This window comes from Muscardinus avellanarius (genome assembly GCF_963383645.1).
Source record: "Muscardinus avellanarius genome assembly, chromosome: 1".
Taxonomy (NCBI): Eukaryota; Metazoa; Chordata; class Mammalia; order Rodentia; family Gliridae; genus Muscardinus; species Muscardinus avellanarius.
The window spans coordinates 131067407-131091500 of record NC_137786.1 but is presented as its reverse complement, the minus strand read 5'-3'; the positions used below and the strand labels follow the sequence as shown (position 1 = coordinate 131091500).

Genomic DNA, 24094 nt, shown 5'->3' with positions numbered 1-24094 from the left:
GGGTTCTGTAATCACAAAAGTACTTTTATTGCTGTAAGAGTCTCTTCTTTAGAGGTAACAAGCCTGAGAGTCTCATATGCATGCTGAACCTTCATAGCTGCTGAAAGGGATGGAGTGGGTTAAAAGCAGCAGGGATGACTTCAAGTGTCAGTATCCCCAGCATAAGCAGAGCGCTGGGTAGTTGGGGGTAGGTGAGCTGGCAACAGACTTAAAGGCCCTAAGTCTGGGGGTCCCTAGAGACCCTCCATGCTGACAACTCAGAGAGGGCAGAGAGAGGCTGAGTCAAGAGCCAGTATTTGGAGAACCGGATGATGAACCTAACCCAGACCTGCACCATTCAGACTGCAGGGGAATGCAAATGCTTGAATTCTGTGGTCCTGAAACCATGTCATCCCTCTCCACCTGGGTCCCACACTCTTCTCCAGGAAGAAGTGCTGGTATGGGGTAGCAGGAATCAGTCTCATACATGTGAGTACCTGGAGCTGTGGGCAAGGCAGGGTAGGGGGCTGCCACCTTTCCTGAAGTAGCAGTACTGCGTGGCCAAGGAAAAGATAGTTTGGAGACTGGAGACCCGCTTCCCTCTTAGGAAATGATAACTTTCCCTCCGGGGCCGTTGCAGTTCGCTGGCTGCTGGTGACTTCCCTCTGAGCTGGGATCTGCCTGCCCCACAGCCTGGAACACAGCCATCACTGAGTCCTGGGTAACTGAACAGGTGGGGTTCTTTTCTTCAGCTCTGCAGTGGAGAGTATGATTGGAGTTTGATGTTTCCACCTCCCTCTGTGCTTCACAATTAAAAACTCTGGAACCTTCCCCTGCGCCCTCTCTTCTGAAACAATGGGCTCCCCGGGGTGCCGCTGCAGGGATCCGAATACTGTAGCTGAGTCCAGTGCAGGACCCTCTTGGGAGGTTGTGTCCTGGACACCTGGCAGAGGAGGGAGAGGCGAGGCTTTCCCCATGGACCATCTGAAGGGTATTTCCAGCGTTGTAGGAGTTAACGTGGGTCCCCAGAGAAGGAGGAAAATTGGAATTGACATCTCACCCGGACTGGGACGGGGGCGGGTTTCCCTGACTTCTGATTGGTTTTATATTTCATCCATCCCCCCCCCCTCCTTTTCAGCTTCTCTGACCCCAGGGGAGGGGAAGCGGGAATAGTGAGAGATCAAAAATAAACCTCTTATGTCAAAGCCGGGAAGGAAGTATAAATACGGAGGGCTCGGCAGCCCACTCGGCGCTCCCGGGTGGGGAGGAGGCGAGGCGGCTGCGCAGGGCCGCGGCGGGCAGGGGCGGAGGACGGGCGCGGGCCGGGGCGCCAGCTGCTCCAGCTCAGCTCCGCGGGAGGAGCCGGCTGCGCCAGCCAGAGGGGCCTCCAGGGGACCGCCGCGGCCGCGGGCGGAGTCCGCGAGCATCCGATTGATCTTTTTCCTGGAGAGAGCGGCGGGCCGCGCTCCGGCCGCCAGCACCTGCCCGCGCCGGGCGGGCTTCTTCCCTCTCCGGCGCGCCGCAGCCAAAGCCCCCATGCTCCCCGACCCCGCCGCCCGGTGGCCGCCGCTCCTGCTGCCGCTGCTGCTGCTGCTGCTGCCGCCGCCGCCGCCGCCGCTCGCCCGCGCCGCCCCGGCCGGGCCGGGAGCCCAGGAGCCGGCCTCGGAGCTGGTGGTGCCCCGGCGGCTGCCCGGCAGCGCGGGCGCGCGGGCGTTCCACCTGTCCGCCTTCGGCCAGGACTTCGTGCTGCGCCTGGCGCCCGACGCCAGCTTCCTGGCGCCCGCGTTCAGGATCGAGCTCCTGGGGGGCTCCAGCCGGGCGGCCGGGGGCGAGCGGGGGCTGCGCAGCTGCTTCTTCGCGGGCACGGTGAACGGGGAGCCCGAGTCGCTGGCGGCCTTCAGCCTGTGCCGCGGGCTGAGCGGCGCCTTCCTGCTGGGGGGCGAGAAGTTCACCATCCAGCCGGAGGGCGCGGGGGGGTCCCTGGTCCAGCCGCACCGCCTGCGACGCTGGGTGCTCGGCGCGCGTGCCGAGGACCCCCGGCTCGCCGCAGGCAAAGCCCTCCCCCTCCCCCGAAGACTGGAGCCGGAGGTGGAGACCCGAGAGGGTCCGCTGCAGCCGGGAGACGGCGGCGAAAAGGAGGGAGAAGGCGCCAACGACCCGCCACCTCCCCTAAGGGCCAGGAACAGGACCCGGCGGTTTGTGTCAGAGGCTCGCTTCGTGGAAACGCTGCTGGTGGCCGACTCGTCCATGGCTGCCTTCTATGGGGCCGACCTGCAGGTAGGACCCCAGGAGCTTCCCAGTCGCCCCACCTGGAGGTCCCCAGGAGCCTCTCCGCGCCTCTCAGTTCTTCCCTTCCCACCCGGACCCCAAAGATTCTGTCTTTGCTGAAAAGAGTTGGTAGCTCTTCACTGGTGCCATTCTGGCTTCCTGCTTCTCCTACCCCCAATTCTCCCAATTTAGAGTGGGGGTGCTGGCGTCGTCTTCTCCCCCAGCCCTCTTACCCCGCGGTCCTCTGCAGCACGTAGCTATCTGAACTGAAAGTGTGTTTGAATGCACGCCCTTCTCCCCAGGCACCTGCCTCTCCCAGCAGAGAATTTTTAAATGAACATTTTGAAAGAGTGCCCACTCTCTTTCAAAGCACTCAACCCTCCATCCCTCTGGCACATGTCCTTAAGGAAAGAGCTGGGCTGGAAAGAGGTGGCTATTGGACTCCTTTGGGTACAGAATTGAAGTTTACCAGAAGTAAAAGGCATCCTTTGGAGGGAGTTGGACCTGAAAAGGGGCGCCCAGCTGGTTCTGATCAAGGGGCATGGACTACCTTGCCAACCTGGCTCTCAGCCCCGGCAGAACTTGGCAGTGCCCATGCCCAGCACAAGGAGGGAGGGGAACAGAACTTCTGCCTGGGGGCTCAGCCCAGGCAACTAAAGTTTCAGTGAAAGGGGAAGGGAGCAGGGAACGAGAATGGACATGCAGTTAGTATCTCTGAAGGAGCCAGAACTGTGCTTGGTCCACCCTGCTGCCCTCAGCCCAGACTCAGCTCTCAAATGAGCTGGGGCAAAAAAACAGAGTCCAGGGACTGGCTGTTGTAGCCGGACCGTTTCTAATTACATACAAAGATGGTGCTGACTCCGCAAGTGTCGACCTGAGCCCCAGTACCTCCCTCCAAAAGACCGAAGGTCTTTTCCAGGAGAAGAGACTAAGAGTTCCAGGAGAGGGCTGTCTTCCTCTTCCCTTGGGAATCATAGAACCAGAAAGGTGCTAGCTAGAGAAGAACTGACCTGCCCAGAGGTTACGGTTCCTTGAAACAGGAATCCGGGCACCACTGCAGCTCAGGTAACGTTTCTGCAGTGATGGCATCCTTGCCCAGGAACCCAATTGTGGAGGCACCAAGTGTGCCATCTTATGCAGAATCTTTCAGAAAAGGAGGCAGTGAGCCTTCTGCTTCTCACCTGAGATCTTCCCCACCCTGCAATCACTGGGAAATGCAGAGTAAGAAAGATCTGGTAAGAGAAGGAGTAGGCATGAGGCGCTGCTGCTGAGAGGTGTGTGGCTGCTCTTCTTGCTAGGGAGAAGCCTGCTAAACCCCGGGTGAGGCTCCTCCCTGCATGCTTTTGTGGTACTGGCTTCTTCCCAGCATGGCAAGGCATCTCCGTCCCCTCAAGGTAGTCCGCTCCAGCCGGGCGTTTGGTGGCTGGCGCATGCTTGTAATCCCCGCGCTTGGGAGGCAGAGACAGGAGGATCCCGCAGGTTCGAAGCCAGCCGAGCTGGCTTAGAGACCCTGTTTCAAAAAAATAAAAATAAAATAGGTCTGGGAGTGTAGCCGGATATAGAAGGGCTTCCAGGCACCCCAGTACCACACACACACACACACACACACACACACACACACACGCACACACAAAGGTAGTCCACTCCAGCAGCTTTTGGTCAATCAATGCTGGCTTAATATTTGTTAAGTGCAGGGGGAGGCATCAGCTAACCCCTTCTGACTCATTTCCCCAAGTACTGGAGAGGGTATGGGGACAGGAGTTGGGGGAAAAGCTATCTCATTAGGGCCACCAAGCCGGCTGCTGGGGGCTCTACCAGAAATAAGCTGAGAGACATTCATTGCAAACCCAGAACTCAGATGCTGTGCCTGTCCCCCCTGAGAAACTAGCTTTTGACATCTGAAAACCAAAACAGGGAAGCCAACAAGGACTTGGGGAAGTGGGGGGGGGCAGTTCTTTCAGGCTTTAGAGCAAAAATGTCCTTCCAGACATATTCTTATGGTCCCACTCTCTCAGCTCATCGCCTAGACACTGGAGATGCCAAGTATTTCCCTCAAGGACATACTTTGTATCTCCAGACATCACAGCTGTCCAGAGGCAGCCAAGCTTCTGTGCTGGGCTCCAGGAAGCAAAAGGCTCAGCTGGGTTCGGCACCAGGTTTTCTTAACTTCCACTTGCAGTCCAGGTTCGCTGCCCCAGACATGTTGGCTTTCTCCGTCTCAGAGTCACCAGGGAGTTTCCATCTTCCTGGGACACCTAGCTAGACTAGCTGGTCATGCTTGCTCCATCCCCTCCCCCTCCACTTACACAGGTTTCCGGACCATTGACAGTCACACACAGGCAGCGCTGCACCCAGCCAGCACCTGGTAGAGAGCATGAGAAAGGTGCAGGCACCTGTAAAAGGCTGTCCTCCTTTCCCTAGGGAGGCTACTTCTCATAAAGGAAAGAAGCTTTTTTTTTTTTTGTGGTAGTGATGGTACTGGGGGTGGAACTTTTCTACCTCTGGGCTATGCTCCCAGACCTATTTTATATTTTATTTGGAAACAGGGTCTCACTAAGTTGCTGAGAGCCTCACTAAGTAGCTGAGGCTGGCTTCGAACCTGTGTGATCCTCCTGTCTCAGCCCCCCAAGTGCTGGGATTACAAGCGTGCACCACCACACCCGGCTCAGGAAAGAAGTCTTTGCTGAGCTAGAACAGTCTCCCTGCTACCACAGTCTCTTAATGTTACCGCTCACCTGCAGTCCTGCTCTGCCTGCAGGCGTGGGAAAGGGGGTGGGGCACAGCTGTCTGACCAGTCATTGAGATTCCAAGCTTAATCCTCTGGGTTCCCTGAACCAGATCCGTGACTCAGCTGAGAGAGAAAAGAGGGCTCAAACCCATGTCCGCCAGGTGGACCCAGTCTTATCATGTAACTCTCCAAGGAAGCTCCTGAAAACTTCATTTGCACAGATAGAAGGCACTTTGGGTGTCTCCTTAGTAATAGGGGATGTGTGACAGTAATGAAATAAACCTCTCCTTCTTCTAGAGAATAGCAAAATACCTGGACCAGGTAGATCAATTCTAGTCTAAGTGCCTGGGAGGCTGCTTCATGATGGGCCCATCTTTAGGATGGTTCAGCTACTCTCTCAGTATATTTAACTTACAGAGTGGTTTTTGTACACATGATATTTCAATGGAAATATCAGTGAGGGGGACAGAGGGAGGATGTACAGCCCACAGAGGACATATGAGTTTCCCAAGGTCACACAGCTAGTAGGTGATGGGCTAGGTCTATAACCCCAAATCTCCCAAACTTGAATCAGGCTCTCTGTTATTGTGCCATGCAGTCTCTTTGGCTCAAGCAGGGTCTGCAATTCTCTTTACTCTGATTCTTGTCTATGGTGTAGGATGGGTCCTTAAGCCAGCAGTCCAGAAGTGCCCAGCTGAAGTGTAAGACCTCAGAAGAATCCACCTTCACATTCAAAAAGCTTAGAGAAAGGGGGGGGGACTATGCTTGAGGCTGGTCTCACTGCTAAGTGACAATGACCTTTTCCAGAACTCTGTACAATTGAGTTCACTTAATCCCTTGACAAGAGGCCCCTGCCTCTCACCTTCTTATCTGGTTTCAGAATTAGACAGCTTTCTGAAATGAGGGATCATCTTTGAAGAGACTGTTCTGTCTATATCTGACCACTTCTAATTGTCCCCTGGATGAACCTGGAGCAGGACAGCGCAAGTAGGAGGCTGAGCCGTGTCCCCGGCTCAGTCTGGGAAGCCTCTGCCAGTGTTTCAGCAGTAAGCTGTGTTTCTTTCTTTTTTCTTTTTTTCTTTTTTTTTTTTTTTCAGTACTAGAGATGGAGCTCAGGGACATTCTACCTCCGAGCTACAACCCCAGCCCTATTTTTTTAATTTTTTATTTTGAAACAAGGTCCTACTAAGTTGCAAAGGGCCTCACCATGTAGCTGAAGCTGTCTGTGAACCCTCAGTCCTGCAGTCACAGCCTCCCAAGTACTAGGATTACAAGCGTGCACCACCAAGCCCAGCATATGCTGAGTTTCTGAATTTTCTCACTAGCATAGAGGGTCTTGAAGTGGCACTCATCTTCCCCAAAGCATCCAGGGCATCACAATGTCGGGCTTCTAAGGGCTGATTTCAAGGAAGGGCTGATACAGCCATTGCATCCCCCCTTACCTGTCCTCTGGTGCAAATGTCTTTCACAAACCCTCATACTAAAAGTGATCTTATAACCTAGTTTGCCTAGTGCTGTTGCAGTTCATTTCTGTTGTGACATAATTACACATGGTACTATTTTCCAAAGTCAAAAGTGTTCAGGTTTGGTGGATAATGAAAAACAAAGGTCCCACCTGCTCTGTAGGTATCCCTCTCTTCATGGGTGAAAGACAAATGTTATATGTGCATGAATTATGTGATTCCCACTGGCAAAAGAATGAGTCTTATCTATCCCTTGTGTCTGCTGCAATCAGAATGACCAAAGATATGGAGTATTTCCCAAAGAAAACATCTTACTATCCAAAGGCTGAGTGCACATGAACAATGACAGGGGCAGCCTTGCTTGCGCGCTTTGGATTTGTTTGGATTAAACAACAGTTTTTCTTGCAGCAGTAATGCTGGGTGGCAGTGTGGTGACCAGGAGCATAGTCTCTGGAGGAAAGAGAAACAACTGAGTGCCTTTGAGCAAGTTACCTGTTAATCTGTACCTCCATTTCTTCATTAGCAAAATAGAAGCAGTTATACTCCAATTTTAGCTTTGACTTCAAGATAGAACAACATAGGGGAAGCACCTGGCCCAGCGCCTGGTACATATCATATGCTCCATAAACCACAGGTATTGCTAGAGTTGCCTTCAGTGCTGGAGAACACTCATCCCAGCTGCACGGTGTCTGGAGAAGATAATCCTAGGAGCTCCCTACACCGCAGAGGAGGCTTCCTTGGAAATCTTAATTCCAGGGAATTTCTGTTGTCTTACCCTGAGCTTCATGCAGCAGTTTTTATACTGTTTCCTCTCTCTACTCACTGAGGATGTGATCACTGAGCCATCTCCTCCTCAGCCTCAGTCTAAGCTGGTCAGCTCAGGCACACAGACCATTCACAAACCTCCAGTCTTCCGTCCCTGGTGCCAAGCTGCTGCGGCCTGATGCTTAGCAGCTAACATTTCATGGCTTCACACCATCTTTAAAAGACTTTGTCTTCACCAGTTTTCAGATGGTGAAATGGGGACTCAACAGGAAGAAATTCTGTGAGGACTGTTGCAGGTTGCCTCAGAGGAGATTCCAAGGTGTGGTCCCTGCCTGTCAGACTCTGGTCCTTCGTAGGGAGACCAGGAGACTCTTCCTCCCCACCCCACCCACCCCACCCAGAAGCACTGAAGACCTAGCCAGGAGTTGGCCTTAGCAAGATACTGCTCCTCCATCCTCAGCCCCACTTGCATAATATGTGATTTCTTTTTCCCCTCAGGAGTCCAAGTCCAGGAGCAAATGCCAAGTTTCAGCTTTGCTGATAAGATGTTTACATCAGCCCAAACATAACTGGATTGCTTGACATGCTAAGTAACCTGAGCTTAGGAACCTGCCAGCCCCTTTCTGCAGGACTAACAAAATACCTGGCTTGTTGCCTCCGAGGTGAACAGACAAGTCCCATTCACAAATAATGGGATTCATCTGGAACTCCCACACGCTCAGCCTTCCCCAGTTGGAATGTCCCTCTCTAGCCTTTCCCCTCCTTCCACTCCCACCTTCCAGACCTCAGGAAAACAGAAGGAGAGGCTGCAACTTCAAGAAGCCGAGAGGCAGGGCCTGTGAACGGCAGCCCTGCTAGCCAAACCAAGGGCTCAAGGCATGCGGCCTGTGCCTCTTCATCTCTGCCTCTATAAAATAACTCAAGAGGGCCACCCCAAGAGGGCCCAAGGTGGGAGAGTCAGCTCCTATCTGCTCTCAAAGCCTTGGAACCCAGGAGGGGAGCAGCTGGCAGCCCAAGGATATAGGACAGAGGCCAAGCAATGATGTAGGCTCCTCCTGCTGGCCTGGGTGGAGCTGAAAGCAGGTGGGATCCTAAGCACTTGGGTCTCTGGATTATCTCAAGCCCCAGGCAGAAGGGAATAAACCCTTCGGAGATATCCAGGCACAAACCAGGAAGCCGGGCTCTCGGAAACAGAATGAGAAAAGCAAAGCGTAACCGTCAGATAGACACACCTGGGCTGGCGCCCTGGCTTCGAGGGCAGTGTGACCTTCAGCAAGTTATTGGACTTGAGTGGCTTTCCACTCGCTCACTCATGAAATGAAGATTACTGTGTCTGCTTCATAGAGATACTGTGAGAATCTGATAAGGTGATAGGGGTCCTAGTACGTCCAGTGGCCGGTGCAGAGTAGCTATTGCTAGGACTGGTTATTTGAGCTAGGTTTTGGAGGGGTAATTTCTATCCTAAAGAGTTGAAATTACCCCCAATAGACCTCAGGAAAATATTTGGCTGGACTCCAAGAGGGAAACTCTAACCTTGAGCACACAGATCCTTGCTTCCAGGCTAAGGCCAGGGAAGGGGAGGAGGCTGGCAGGGAGACAGTTGGTGTCCAGATTAAGGCAGAGTAAACCACACAGCTCAGTAGAACTTGCTCTGCGCAGCTCCAGTACAGTAGCCAGGAGCTATATATGGCTATCTACGCACTTAAAAATATGGCCAGTGCAATGGAAGAACTGTCTGTTCTAATTTTATGAAATTTTAATTAACTAGGATTTAAATGGCCTCGTGCAGCTGGTCTGGAAGTTAAATGCACACGCATTGGAGCAAGTCGGGTATGGGTGCAAATGTTGCTTGTCTACTCATGTACTTTATGACCTTGGGCCAACTACTGAGCCCCAGTTTTCTTCTATGGAAAGCGAAGAGAAATCACTCCAAGCCCTACAGGGTTTTGTGAGTCCCCAGTGAGATGCTGTATAACCAGTGCTCAGTCCAGAGCCTGATAAATGCCCCATCCCAAGAGCCGCCGGCAATGGCCAGGCCAACACCCCGGAGCTTGAACGCTTTGCTCTTCCCACTTTTCCTCCTTCCCAACAGAACCACATCCTGACCTTGATGTCGGTGGCAGCCCGCATCTACAAGCACCCCAGCATCAGGAACTCCATCAACCTCGTGGTGGTCAAAGTGCTCATAGTGGAGGACGAGAAATGGGGCCTGGAGGTGTCGGACAACGGTGGGCTCACGCTGCGTAACTTCTGCAACTGGCAGCGGCGTTTCAACCAGCCCAGTGACCGCCACCCGGAGCACTACGACACAGCCATCCTGCTCACCAAACAGGTGTGTGGGCAGGAAACGAGACGGTGGGCAGATCAAAGGGAGGGCACTAGTCCTGCCCAAACATGGGAACCGTCTCCCCGCTGGCCTCGGCTGGCCGCCAGCAGCCTTATGCTTGGAATGACCGGGAGGAGGTCATGAGGACAAGTGTGAGGTATTTGCAAGGGAAGAAGAATCTCCTAAGGGCTCTTTTCCAAATGTTTGTGACCAGCTGTCTGCCGAGGTCAGAACAAGAGGAAACTGGCTGGAGCTGCACAGGGACAGATCTGGGATTGCAAGTGGGCTGAGGCTTCTGAAGTAGGAGGTTGTTAAACATAGGGGCAGGTAGCCAGGGGGTCCCTCGAGATTTCCAACGCCATTAGGAAATCTCCACCCGTCTCTATGGCTTCCTGAAGATGAGAGAGTACAGTAGTGTGCCATGGCAGACCCCAGACCAAGCAGGGTGTTATCCCACTTTTACAACTAGGGAAACTGAGGCATAGGAAAGCCACACAACTCTCACCATCCAATGGCAACCCCACATACAGCTGAGGCCAGGGAGGCTCGCTGTAGGGTCATGCTCTGAACCACCACACTGTGCTTCGTCCCCAAAATGAGCCTATGAAGTTTCCACCAGCCCTACAGCACTGCCAGCCTAGAATGAGAAACAGACTGTTGTTTTTGTTTTTTCTCTTTTTTTTTTTTTTTGGTGGTACTGGGGTTCCTGGAAGCCCTTCTACCTCCGGGCTACATACACTCCCAGACCTATTTTATATTTTTTTATTTGGAAACAGGGTCTCTTAAGCCAGCGCGGCTGGCTCGGAACCAGCCCGATCCTCCTGTCTCCGCCTCCCAAGCACAGGGATTACAAGTGTGCGCCACCACACCTGGCTGTTTTTTCTCTTTCTTATTCTTTTTCTTTTACTTTTTTTTTTTTTTTTTTTTGCAGTACATGGGGTGGAACCCGGGGCATTCTACCTCCGCTCTACACCCCCAGCCCTAGTGTTTTGTCTTTTTTAGTTTTGAAACAGGGTCTCACTGAATTCCAAAGGGCATCACTAAGTAGTTGAGGCTGTCTGCGAACTGTGATCCTCCTGTCTCAGCCTCCCAAATGCCGGGATTACAAGTGTGCGACACCACACCTGGCATTCACATCACTAAGTAGTTGAGGCTGTCCGCAAACTGTGATCCTCCTGTCTCAGCCTCCCAAATGCCGGGATTACAAGTGTGCGCCACCACACCTGGCATTCATTCTCTTTTTTTCTTTTTTTTCTTTTCTTTTTTTTTGCAATGGGGTGTCACTAAGTTGCTGAGGGTCTTAAAAAGTTGCTAAGGCTGGTCTTGAACCTGCAATCCTTCTGTTTCAGCCTCCTAAGTACTGGGATATAGGTTGTGCCACCATGCCTAATTTATAAACAGCATTTCTTATGAGAATAGTTCATTTCATACAGACTTTTCTGTCCTCTGTCAGTCAGAAATCCCTCTCGACAGCTGTGTGTGTGTGTATTGTGTATAGTTTTGTTGTTATTGTTCCTATTGTCTATGATACAATGGACTGAACCCAGGGCCTTGTGCATGGTAAATAAGCTATGCTATTGAGCTATACTCCAACCCTTTTTATTTATTTATTTATTTATTTATTTATTTTAGAAACAAGGGCTCACTAAATTGCCCAGGCTAGCCTAGAACTTGTTATCCTCCTGCCTCAGCCTCCCAAGTGGCTGTGATAACAGGCATATGCCACCATGCCCAACTTTATGCTGTAACAAAAGTAAATGTTACAGATCACCTTCCAAGTTAGAAAGACAGAAAATGGGTGAACTAACTTAATCATAATGAAGACAGAAAAACCCAATAATCCAGGGCCACAAGGTAGGATATCCAGACACATGAAACCCTCCTGCCACCACCTACTCCTGTGGCGCACACTTGTAACCCCAGTACTTAGGAGGCTGAGACAGGATTGCAGGTGTGAGGAGCCTCAGCAAGTAGTGAGATTCGCATCAACCTAGCAGGACCCTACTTCAGAATAAAAATAAAATAGGGCTGGGGGTTTAGCTCAGCTGTAGAATGTGCATGGGTTTAACCCTCAGAATCACAAAAAAGAAAAGAAACAAAAGCTCAGTGAACACAGGTCATGCTCAGGCTGACATCAGCTGAGAGTTCCACGAAGCTCAGTGGGAAATGCCACATGCAGCTGGCTCCTCCCTTTGACCCCTTGGCTGCTGCCCACCGGCACACAATCACTAGTGGGCTCTCTCTGCCAAGCAGAACTTCTGTGGGAAGGAGGGGATGTGCGACACTCTGGGTGTGGCGGATATCGGCACAATCTGCGACCCCAACAAGAGCTGCTCCGTGATCGAGGATGAAGGACTCCAGGCAGCCTACACTCTGGCCCATGAACTAGGTAAGATTCACCTTGCCCAAGCTGTGTCACCATGTCAGAAGGAACGCTTTTTCTAAGTTCAGAGTTGCCCCGATCCAGCCATCACACTTAACCATTATCGCCTCCTAAGTCCCACGGAGGGGTCATATGCACGCAGACGTGTGATTGTTATTTTCACTGCACTCCCACCCTGAGCATAAGATCCCAACATTCAAATCATCCAAAGTCACGTAGAAAATGCCAGCCCCTGAAACAAATGTTCAGGTAGTCCCAATGCTATGTATAAGCTGAGGTTAGCTGTGAGGATGTTAGACAACAGATGGTGTGGCGAATGGGAATTTCAGACGGGCAGGGGCAGAAAATAAAGGGGAACCATGTTCTTCAGTCAGCTGAAAAAAGCCCAGATGAGGCCTGAAACAAAAATCTTCAGGGAGTCAAGGTGTAAAGGGTCCCTTGAGGACGTGGTACCCAGGTAGCACTGCTGAGGCCAGCACCACTTCTGGCCACTTGGGGGCGCTAGAGCGGGGGCAGGGCAGCTGGAAAGGGGCAGGGGGTGACAGGGTAGAATGGCCCACTTGCTCTCTGCTTCTCCAGGGCACGTTCTCAGCATGCCCCATGATGACTCCAAGCCCTGCGCAAGGCTCTTTGGGCCCCTGGGCAAGCATCACATGATGGCTCCACTCTTTGTCCACCTGAACAAGACACTGCCCTGGTCTCCCTGCAGCGCCATGTACCTCACTGAGCTCCTGGACGATGGCCACGGTAGGCACCACTGACTCCCTTTCTGCTTCTCCTGGCCCAGCTGCCCAGGGGTGGGGGGCAGTCTCCTGACCGCTCATGGCACCTGCACTGACCGGGGACTCCTGGCAGCTGTGCTTTTTCACAAGGCTCACAGGGTGCAGCTAGATTCAGAGCTGGCCATTCTAGAAAGGCATTCTAAGCACCCCCCAACTGCTCATCCTTACCCCATCTCCCTATAGGCTGAGTTCTGGGCTAACAGATTTATTCGTCAGAGCAGGTGGAATCGGTCTCAGAAGGTTATCTGGAAGAGGTTGGAACAGAGCTTAAAGGAATGGAAGAATGTTTGTAGTAAAGAGAAGAGAATGTTCCAAGCTGGAGTGATGGATCCTATGGTAGCTCAGAAATGACAAAGAAGCAGTGCACAGGTCCTGCGAGGGCAAGAAGTGAGGGGTCAGGAGCCTGGCAAAAACAGTTTAACTGTTGAGTAAAGCAGTGAAGCCATATATTATAGATTCTTCTCGTTGAAGTCAGCTGGCACTCAGGTGATGGAAAAATAGTAGATCATCACCGGGCACGGTGGCGCATGCCCGTTATCCCAGCACTTGGGAGGCTGAGGCAGGAGGATTGCAGATTCAAATCTAGCCTCAGCAACTAAGCAAGATCCTTTTTCAAAATTTTAAAAATAATAAGAAAAGACTTGTAGTATAGCTCAAAGGTAGAATGTACCTGAATTCACAACCTAAATAAATAAATAGTAGATCATCCACTCTTCAATACTTGAGTTGTATTGGCATGTCATGGTCATTAAGAGTATATTTATATCTCAAATTATATTGAGATGTAGAATAATTGTACAGTCATTAAGAGTATTTTTATATCCTCAGTTATTTGAGATGTGGATTAATGGTACTATTAGCCGGCATTTACTATATCCACACTGAGTGTCACAGGGAATGCATCTTAGATGTTCCAGAAAGCAAGAGAAAGTCAGTTCTGAAAAAGCCTTTGCTATAGTTAGTCAAAATCAGCCATGCTTTGCGTGGATAAGATTGTGGACAGTACTTAGATTGAGGTCAAGGAAACCATGCTGCCTGGATCTTAAACATCATCACGTGGAGTTTGGGTATCCTAGGGACACCATGGAGACCTGAGAGGGAGGCCCCGCCCCTTGTTCTTACTGGGCTTCCTTCCTCCTCAGGGGACTGTCTCCTGGATACCCCCACCTCGGGGTTGCCCCTCCCCACTGACCTCCCAGGGAGCAAAGCCCTCTATGAGCTGGACCAACAGTGCAAGCAGATCTTTGGCCTGGATTTCCACCACTGCCCCAACACCCCTGCCCAGGACATCTGTGCCCAGCTTTGGTGCCACAGGGATGGTGAAGAGCCCCTTTGCCGCACGAAGAATGGCAGTCTTCCCTGGGCTGACGGTACCCCCTGCGGACCTGAGCACATGTGCTTGGATGGCAGCTGTCTGTCCAAGGAAGAAGCAGAGAAGCCCAAGGTGAGAGGGAAGAAGAGGCAGGCAGGGACGGAGAAGCAGGGTAGGATTGTTTTCACAGTCGAAGGTCAGGACATATTTTTTCTTTCTTTCTTTTATGTGTGTGTATGTGTGTACGGTACTGGGGATTGAACCCAGGGGCATTCTACCTGCAAGCTACAACCCCAGTACTATTTTATTTTTATTATTGAAACTGGGTCTCACTAAGTTGATGAGTCTCAATACTTGCTGAAACTGTTCTTGAACTTACAATCCTCCTGTCTCAGCCTCCCAAGTACTGGGATTACAGGCATGAGCCACTACATCTGGCTATACAACATGTGAACCATCTGGCAGTACAACATGTAAAAAATCACTCATCTTGGAACAAAGAAACCAAAGTGTATGTACCCGTAGTCAATGGAATGTTACCATTGCTCCGGGCAGTTAGGTAGCTCCTTGCTTGCACTGCACTGGAACCAAATTGCAGACTTGCACAGACTAGTGAGAGGTGTGAAAACCAGAAGGTAGGCTCTCAGTAAGGGCAGTCTGTATGAACTCCATTATAAATGGAGAGTGACGTGAGGTAGGAACATTTCATCAAGGATTGAGTGAAAAGTGCTCATAGGCTACCCACATTGAGCTGAATTCCTACTTAGAGGTCAGGGGAATGAGAGTAATTGTGGAATTCCATACTCCAAGAGGAGGAGGGGAGAAGAGATCAGAGCCACCTCTGACCAGGCAAAGAAAACTTGGCCCAGTAAAAGGAAACTTACACGAAAAACCAAGGCCATGCCAATGAGGGTTTTTAATGATTCACTCCTTTGCCCTGTTCTTAATACATCCAAAACGCGAGTCACAGAGCCATCATGATGAAACAGCATCCGCTGTTTTTAGCAGCCTGGTCCCTGCCCAGCACAGAATTGCCAGGATGGCCCAACCACGGTCCCCAGGGCTATCCTCAGTGGCGTGACTTTTGCACTGACCCCCAGCAGCCTTCTGGTGCTGCATAAACCACACACTCTCGTCCTAAGCCTGAGCCATGCAGGACTCATGGATTCAGATGCTCAGCCACCTCCCAGCCTCCCCATTCATTCTCTCCTCAATTAATGAAGGGAGAAGAGGGAGGTGGATCCACCCACCTTCAGAAGCAGAGCCCAGCTAAATGCAGAGAGAATGCGACATGATGACGGTCGTCATCTACTTTTAAGTCAGAAAGGCAGATCACTAAATAATGTACGTATCTAGGAGCATCTCTGTAAAATGAAAGCACCACATCTTTATGATTCAGAGCAAAACTATGAAAGGATATTGATGAAAATCATGTCTATGGCTTTACCTGGATAATGGAATTGTTGTTTTTATTTAAGTATACCTTTCTTTTTTATCATTTTTATATGTGCAAACATTACTTTTATAATATGTTAAAAATTTTTTTTATTTTGAACTGTCTATGAACCTTCGGGGGAGGGGGAACTTTGTTCACATAAGTCAGTTGTAAACCTGGCAGGTATTCATTTTATTCCCAGTAGCTGGTAGATGAAGAACAACACCTCAGCGACTACTCTTCTAGACAAGGATTTCTCAACCTTAGCACTAGTGACATTTGGGGCTGGATCAGTCTTTATTGTGGGGTATGTACGCTGGTGGATACTGAGCACCAACCTGAGCACCATCTCAACCCTTTAGATGCCAGTAGCATCTCCCTTCCCCTGCTTGGGCAAACACAGTGTCTCCAAACCTTGCCAAATGTCTCCCAGAGGACTGAATGTGGTCCAGTGGAGAGCCACTGCATCGGACCCAACCTGATTCCCACGAAAGGCTCTTTTACTCACTCAACAAGTATTCTCTTGGGCTCATGACCAAGGCAAGGCACTGTTTTAGACACCAAGCAGTAAGCTGGGAGTGGGCCCAGCATGGCCTCTCTGTTCACAAAGCTAAGCCAAGCTACCCACACAGTCAGTAAACAAATGATTAAAGTAGTTTACCTAGACAAGGAAGCCATGCCCCTGGCCACCAGCTTGCGCCAATGACTAAAGCTCCTCGCCTTTGCTCCTGACTCTGTGGTGTGTGTGTGTGTGCACTGCAGGCTGTGGTGGATGGAGGCTGGGCCCCATGGGGAGCCTGGGGAGAATGCTCCCGGACCTGCGGAGGAGGAGTGCAGTTTTCACACCGTGAGTGCAAGGACCCTGAGCCTCAGAACGGAGGAAGATACTGCCTAGGTCGGAGAACCAAGTACCAGTCATGCCACATGGAGGAATGCCCCCCTGATGGTAATCACCACTTAGGGCTGCACCTGCCAAAGCAGCTGCTGTTTTTGATGAAACAGATCCCCAGAGGGAGAAGGGTGGGTCTCCTAGGGTGCAGAGTTGAGCCCAAGATTCAGACTAAAATGGGCTCTGCTTGGGAGTGGCTCTCAGGGACCCAGGACAGCTCTCACTGTGGAGAGGAGCTGGAAAAGTCAAAAGAGAGATTGCCCTGAACCTCCAATATGGGGAGACAGAGAATGTCACTCCTGACCAACACACAGAGGGGTTGATGTCTAGGATAACAATCCTCTTGGAGGTATCTGAGCCCTCATCTGTGCACAAAATGGGAGTGTTTTCCAACCAAAGCAAGTGTCACAGCCAAATCTCCAAGGTCTCTCAACCAACACTCAACCCAGAGAGGAGGGAAGAGTTCTAATCTGATTCCTGTGTGCACTGCTGCTGAGAAGAGTTGGCCCTCTTCCCTTGGGGCCATGGCAACCGCCTGACAGAACCTTCCCAGGAAGCAATACTACCTCTACCTGCCCCTGACATATTTTCCCACAGAATGTGCTAGAAAACACGCACTTTAACTTAGAGGTGACAAAGGGCAGCAGCGATCTTATGAAAGGAAATCCTTGGACTTTTTTCCCCATTGTCCCATCCAGATCCCCATTAGCTCCAGATAAGTACTGGCAGACCCAAAAAGACAGGCAGAGTTTTGGGATACTCGTCCACGCACCAAGACACCTGGCATTGGATTAAGGTCTAAGAGAGGAATATGTAGGCTCTGCAAGATGAGAAGGATCAGCAGTAACATGAGGCTCTAGAACTTTGCTCTGAAGTTGCGAGTTTGCCTGGCAGATGGGCTGAGATGCTGCTAGGGAAGGCGGGGGAAATGAATCGAAGGTGCCAGGTAAGCACAGATGAGAGGTGACAGCATGATTTCAGTCAAGTTGTGTCCCTGTGTGTGTGTGTGTGTGTGTGTGTGTGTGTGTGTACTGGGGATTAAACCCAGGGGTATTCTACCTCTGAGCCACACACCAGCACTATTTCATTTAAATTTTGAAACAGAATCTCAACAAGTTGCTGAGGACTTTGCTAAATTGTTGCGGCTGGCCTCAAACCTGTGATCCTCCTATCTCAAACTTCTAAGTACTGGTATTACAGGAGTGCATTGCCATGCCTGGTTCAATCAAATATTTTTTAGTACTCTTTTCTCTCCAGAACTATAATAGATGTTAAAAAATTATATGGAAAAATATACAAGGCCTGATCTCTTTCCTCAAGAGGCTTACATTCTGATTAGAGACCCAAACCTCTTCACACAGCAATGAAAGCTTAACCTCTGAGGCTTGGAAGGAGCTCTGAGAAAGGAAAAGTCTGTGCAAGGCAGAAGTTTCAAGTGGGAGTGTGGACATAGGAGAGTCCAGAGGACTGAGATAGAGGCTAGGTATGAGATGTACCAAAAATGATCAGCACATCAAGACCAGATCACAAAGGTCCTGGAAGGCTGAGAAAACCTCCAGAGATTGTCTGTGATGACTGTCTCAACAGGTTACCTGGAAGTTTTTCTAAATACAGCCCAGACCCCCTCCACTCTATGGACTCAGAACCTCAGAGGTTCCAGACAACATGTCGGTGTTTGGAAGTCTCCATAGGCCACTCAAGTGCACAGCTAGGGTGGAGAACTGCAGCAGAAAAAGCAGGTCTAATTTCATCAAGTGCAGGAAGAAATGCCCACATCTTATTTCAAATGGACTGGTTGCAGGCAGTGTGAGGCAGGAGGAAGGAAAGGCAGGCCGTACAGGAGGCTGGATGCCTGTCCTGCAGGAAACACAGAGGCTGGTTGGGGTAGTCAGAATGGCAGGCAGGCATTTTCTATCACAAATTGGCCTACATAAAGTGGAGGAGTGTGTGACAGATTGGAAATAACAGATAGAGATGCTCCAATGCTCAGGAGACTCTAGAGTGCCAGTCACAGACTAGAATACGATAGTGTCATCAAATGAAAATCAAGCCATTTGGTAGAAGGACCAGATGGCGCTGGGCGTTGCTGAGCTGGAGGAAATGGCCGTACATGCAACTGGAGCTCTCTCTCATAAACACCCAGAATTGCAGAAAGTGGGATGTAGTATCAGAGCTAGAAATGCAGGTTGAGGAGTTCTTAGCCCCGTGTCAAGTGTCACCAAGGAAATGAAGACAGAGGACCATTAACAAAGCCCTGAAAATATAGCTCCATGCATTATTCTGTACCTTCCATGCTTCCTGAATTGTTCCCTATTCCCACTTAAGTTTGTTCATCTGCAAAATAGAATGAATATATTTCCCAAATAGAAAGGCTATTTATCCTAGAAAGGCCAGCACCAGGCCTGGTGGCTTTACATTGCTCCTTTGAGTAAGGGTCACTCCTGCATCTAGGTCAGGGTGTGTCTAAGAATGTTGGGTCCTTCTGTAGAGGATGAAAGGGGCCTTGAATTTCTCCATCTGGGTCCTGTTTATCTTAGTAGCTCTATTATCTCCACACCATTTCCTACTCTTTATAGGGAAAAGCTTCAGGGAACAGCAGTGTGAGAAATATAACGCCTACAACTATACTGACCTCGATGGGAATCTCCTGCAGTGGGTCCCCAAATACTCAGGGGTGTCTCCTCGGGACCGCTGCAAATTGTTCTGCCGAGCTCGAGGGAGGAGTGAGTTCAAAGTGTTTGAAGCCAAGGTGAGAATCCTCCTGGGACCTGGTCAGAGATGGGGAGGAAGGCCGCCCATGCTGCCCCACCTGTGGGCTGCTTCTGCACTCCACACACCCTCTCCTCTCCTTTTCCAGGTGGTCGATGGTACCCTGTGTGGTCCAGAGAGTCTGGCCATCTGTGTCCGAGGCCAGTGTGTCAAGGCAGGCTGTGACCATGTATTGGATTCACCAAAGAAGCTGGACAAATGTGGGGTGTGTGGGGGCAAAGGCAACTCATGCAGGAAGGTCTCTGGTTCCTTCACCCCCTCCAAGTAAGTATCCCTAGTGGTCATACCTTGGCAGAAGAACATACCAAGCTTTGGACTCTGATTGCCCCAACTTTAAATTGTGGCTGCTACTTAATAGCTCCGTAGATCGGACAAGTTATTTAAACACTTTGAGTTTCAGTTTCCCTGTAGAGAGCCAGCAGTCATCTATCTCAGAGTCACTGTAAGGAGGCTGTGAGATGGGATGCGTGGAGTGCCTAGCACAGCGTCTAGTCATAGAAAGGGTGGAACCCAGGGTAGCCATTATTTTACTAGAGCCAGAGCCCCATAGATAGGATGTATCGGCTCCGAGTTAGTCGACAGGAGGGCTGTGCTGAGTAACATGGGCCTTTGCCAGAAGACAGCTCCTCCAGGCTTCCGTGATGGGAAGGATGTCTCTCCCTGTCAAGGTCTGTTCCCTCTTTAGATGGATCTTCAGAGAAGGGGGTACAAAGGAGTAGCCTCGGTGGCCTACTCAGAACACTTTCCAAACATCTGCATGCCCTATCTTCATAAAGCTCCTAGTGTTTGCCAAAGTCCTTGACTTCCATGACCTCATTTGATTCCTAAAATAAGTCTATGAGGTGGGCAAGGCCAGTACTATTATTCTCCATGTTACAGATGAAGAAAGTAAGGCAGAAAAAGATTAACTCTTCTAATATCACATTGATGGGTAACAATACCCAAAAAGAGAACCTGGGTTTTATTTATTTACTCCTTCATTCATTCATACATTCATTTAGTACAGAAGGTTAAACCAAGGGACACTCTACTTCTGAGCTACCCCCCCCCAATTTATGTGTGTGTGTGTGTGTGTGTGTGTGTGTGTGTGTGAGAGAGAGAGAGAGAGAGAGAGAGAGAGAGAGAGAGAGAGAGAGAGAGAGAGAGAGAGAGAGAGAGAGAGATAGATTCTGGAGATCAAATGCAGAGGCATTCTACCTCTGAGCCACATCCCCAGCCCTATTTTATTATTTTTTTATATATCAGAACAGGGTCTCAATAAGTTGCAAAGGGCCTTGCAAGGTTGCTGAGGCAGCCACAAAACTGTGATCCTCCTAACCCAGCCTCCCAAGTACTGGGATTACAGGTGTCCATCACCACACTCAACTCCTTTTTTTTTTTTTTTTGTGATACTGGGGATGAAACCCAGGAGCATTCTACCTCTGACCTATATCCCCAGGTCTATATTTTATTCTTCTTTATTTTGAAACAGGGTCTCACTGAGTTGCAAAGGGCCTCACTAAGTAGCTGAGGCTGTCTGGGAACCACAATCCTTCTATCTCAGACTCCCAAATGCTGGAATTACAAGCATGTGCCCAATACCCAGTTTTTGGTTTTGTTCTTGTTTTTCTGGGGGGGGGTTGTTTATTTGTTTTTGTTTTGAACTGGGGATGGAACCCAGGGGCATTATACCTCTGAGCTACACACAGCCCTATTTTTTATTCTTTATTTTAAAACAGAATCTCTGCACGAGGCCCCGGGGTTCAATCCCCGGCACCTCCACCAAAAACAAACAAAAACAAACAAACAAAAAAAACAGAATCTCACTGAGTTGCAAAGAACCTCACTAAGTAGATGAGGCTATCTGCGAACTGTGATCTTCCTGTCTCAGCCTCCCAAATGCTGAGATTACAAGCATGTGCTACCATGCTTGCCTTTTGTTTTTTATTTTGAAACAAGGTTTTGCTAAGTTGCCAGGCCAGCCTCGAACTTGTGATCTTCAGGTCTCAGCTTCCCAAGTACTGGGATGATAGGCATGTGCCACCACACCTGGCAGGGAACTTGAGATTCCTTAAGTCCTCCATGAATTTGCTTTCTGCCATTCTATGTTCTTCCTAGAGAATAAGGGCAAGGCCAGGTGTACAGGCTACACTATGTCACTCTGGCATCTGATACATACATGTTTTTCTGGAAGTTATGTGAGCATCCAAGCTCTTCCCCCATCCTACCTGCAGATCTTCCAAGCTTATAAAAAATATTCACTTGTTATTATTCTACCTATTGATGCTTGTTTGCTCCATCCTTTCCATAGTCACTCATTTTCTCTGCATAATATATTACATATATGTTATATATAATACATGTATATTTTTTTCTTCATCTCATCAGCCTCAAAGAATAGAACTAACTCATAGCAGACAGCTGAGAAAGGTTTTCACATTTAAGCTCAAAGGATATAAAGGGGAAAGCTATTCAGATCCTGGGTCCTTTATTTTTCAAGATAGACATAGGATTCTTTCATAACCCTAGGCTAAGCAGCCAGCTCCAGATGGGACCACAGCAAGACTAATAAAGAAGCTGAGTGACTATCCTCCTCAGTACTCTTCACTTTCTTCCCAGCCTATTTAACACAGTCTCCAGAGGAAAACAAAGGACTAAGCATTCTCCATCCTTCACAAACTCCTATGCCTATAAGGGACCTGGGATATTTCCCCAAAACAGCATCCTTCACTGCAGAAGCTCAGTACTCATGGTATCTGGGCAACCCAGAAAGTGGCTCCAAGCAGCAGGCTTTACCATCCCCACCCCACCACCACCATCCTGAGATCCTGCCCTAAGTGCACAGTAACCAAATACTAGTTGCTGGTTGACTCCAAGAGGTGGTGTGGGACTTCCATCTTAGTCAGTTCTGGAATAGATAAAGGAATCAGATTTTTCCACATGGACTTGAGGTCTGGGTGTGGAGGTGGCCAACCCTGGTTTTATCCAGTACAAGTAGCTAAAAATATTTGAGATCTCATTTGAGCCATGGTTGCGTATTTACTTGAACCAGCACGGCTTTTCAAATGCTCTGGGCTTTCCTCTCCTCTCCGTGTTGTTGTTAAGATACCTCAACTCAACCATTTGCGCCAGACGAAGCAAAACCCTTGAAAACCGCAGCATATGAGACATTCCCATCTATCTCGATGGGGAATTTATTTAGAACTGTGGGGAAATCACTTCATTATTGGCTAGTTGTTTGTCCACCTCCCTGAGGACTTGAGTGCCCACTTAGTCTCCAGGGCACCCAGGGGACCCAGGCTGGGTAGCCAACAGTCCTAACAATGTCTTTCCATCCCTATCCTAGTTTTGGCTACAGTGACATCATCACCATCCCAGCTGGCGCCACAAACATTGATGTGAAACAGCGGAGCCACCCAGGGGTCCAGAATGACGGCAACTACCTGGCTCTGAGGACCTCCGACGGGCAGTACCTGCTCAATGGCAACCTGTCCATCTCTGCCATAGAGCAGGACATCTTGGTGAAGGGGACCGTCCTAAAGTACAGCGGCTCCATTGCCACCCTGGAGCGGCTGCAGAGCTTCCGGCCTTTGCCTGAGCCTCTGATAGTGCAGCTCCTCACTGTGCCCGGTGAGGTCTTCCCCCCCAAAGTCAAATATACCTTTTTTGTTCCAAATAACATGGACTTCAGCGGACAGAACAGCAAAGAGAGAGCAACCACCAACATCATCCAGCCGCTGCTCCATACGCAGTGGGTACTGGGGGACTGGTCTGAGTGCTCCAGCACCTGCGGAGCTGGTTGGCAGCGGCGGACTGTGGAATGCAGGGACCCCTCAGGCCAGGCCTCTGCCACCTGCAGCAAAGCTTTAAAACCTGAGGATGCCAAGCCGTGTGAAAGCCAGCCATGTCCCCTGTGATCCCATCTCAGGGAAGTGTCTTGTGCTCATGGACTTGGGGTGCTGGGGTATAGACAAGGGTCCCCACTATGGTGACCCTGAGTAGCAAGGTGGCATAGCCTGTCCAGGCCTTCTTTTGCCACAGCCCTTTGGATACTGCCTGAAATCATAAGGGGACGGAGATGACAGATCCTAAGTCAACTGTCTAGTGGGCTGAACCTTTGCTCAGGTTCAGAGGGCATAGGTTAAAAGGGTAAAAGTGCGCTTATTGATTCAAACAGGAGACTCAGAGCCAGTCTGTTTGCAAAGGACTAGCAAGGTTAAATGAAAAATATATATATTTTGTTCTATTTGGTTTCCCCGATAAATAATCTACCTCAAAGGGGAAAAATGAACACAAGAACGATGTGGGGCAAGGAGTCATGGCAAATGTCAGAGCCAGCTTTGTAGTTGCACTCAAGATGTCTTTGGAAATGACCATGACTGTCGTCAGTATTAAAATTCGTTGTCTAGAGAGTCACAGGGTCCACTGCAGGGTTGCGGAGAGCCTCGTGTTCCCAGGCTATCACGTGCCAGAGTGGACACTTTTCAAGTATTTATGCCAATGTGTCTCTGAACTAAAGTGTGATCTTATGCCAACACAGTGGTCTGGTCTGGTTTATTCTTTTCTTGAGAAAGGGCAGAGGATCCAGCGCCCAAAGATAAGAGTTAAAGCTAGGTCAGCTCTCCTGGAGTGCACGCAGGGCAGCTGGCGCCTGGCCCAAGTCTCCTCAGACCTTCAGGAAGATGGCGACTGCTTCAGGTTCTAACAAGCCCGCTGAATCCAGCTCATCTGGGCAACTGTTCATTGGCATGATCTGGACAAGTGGCTCTCGTGTCAGTGGGCATCAGGGGCTTAAGCACAGATTGGTGAGTCCCACCCCTGGGGGGTTAAATCCAGTGGGACAGAAGTTGGTCTGAAGATCTGTATTTCTGACAAGTTCCAGGTGAGATGGGGGCTGCTAGTTTGGGGACCACACTTTGAGAACCCCTGTGCTACAAGAAATTTTAGTTCAGGGCTCACAGTGGTAATACAGTGCCTCTGGACTTGTACTGGAGACGGGTCCCAGGGGCATTCTAC

The 24094-nt window shown here is 50.0% G+C and overlaps 1 protein-coding gene across 1 annotated transcript; it reads left to right on the top strand.

Moving 5' to 3' along the window:
* Nucleotides 1–1515: 1515 nt before the first annotated feature.
* On the top strand, nucleotides 1516–22995 carry ADAMTS8 (ADAM metallopeptidase with thrombospondin type 1 motif 8; the record flags this gene model as incomplete). Its single annotated transcript, XM_080705813.1, has 9 exons — nucleotides 1516–2256; nucleotides 9296–9535; nucleotides 11783–11918; nucleotides 12492–12659; nucleotides 13837–14138; nucleotides 16204–16387; nucleotides 18907–19079; nucleotides 19188–19363; nucleotides 22425–22995. 9 exons carry the CDS (start codon nucleotides 1516–1518, stop codon nucleotides 22993–22995), a joined length of 2691 nt encoding a protein of 896 aa, XP_080561939.1.
* Nucleotides 22996–24094: the final 1099 nt, after the last annotated feature.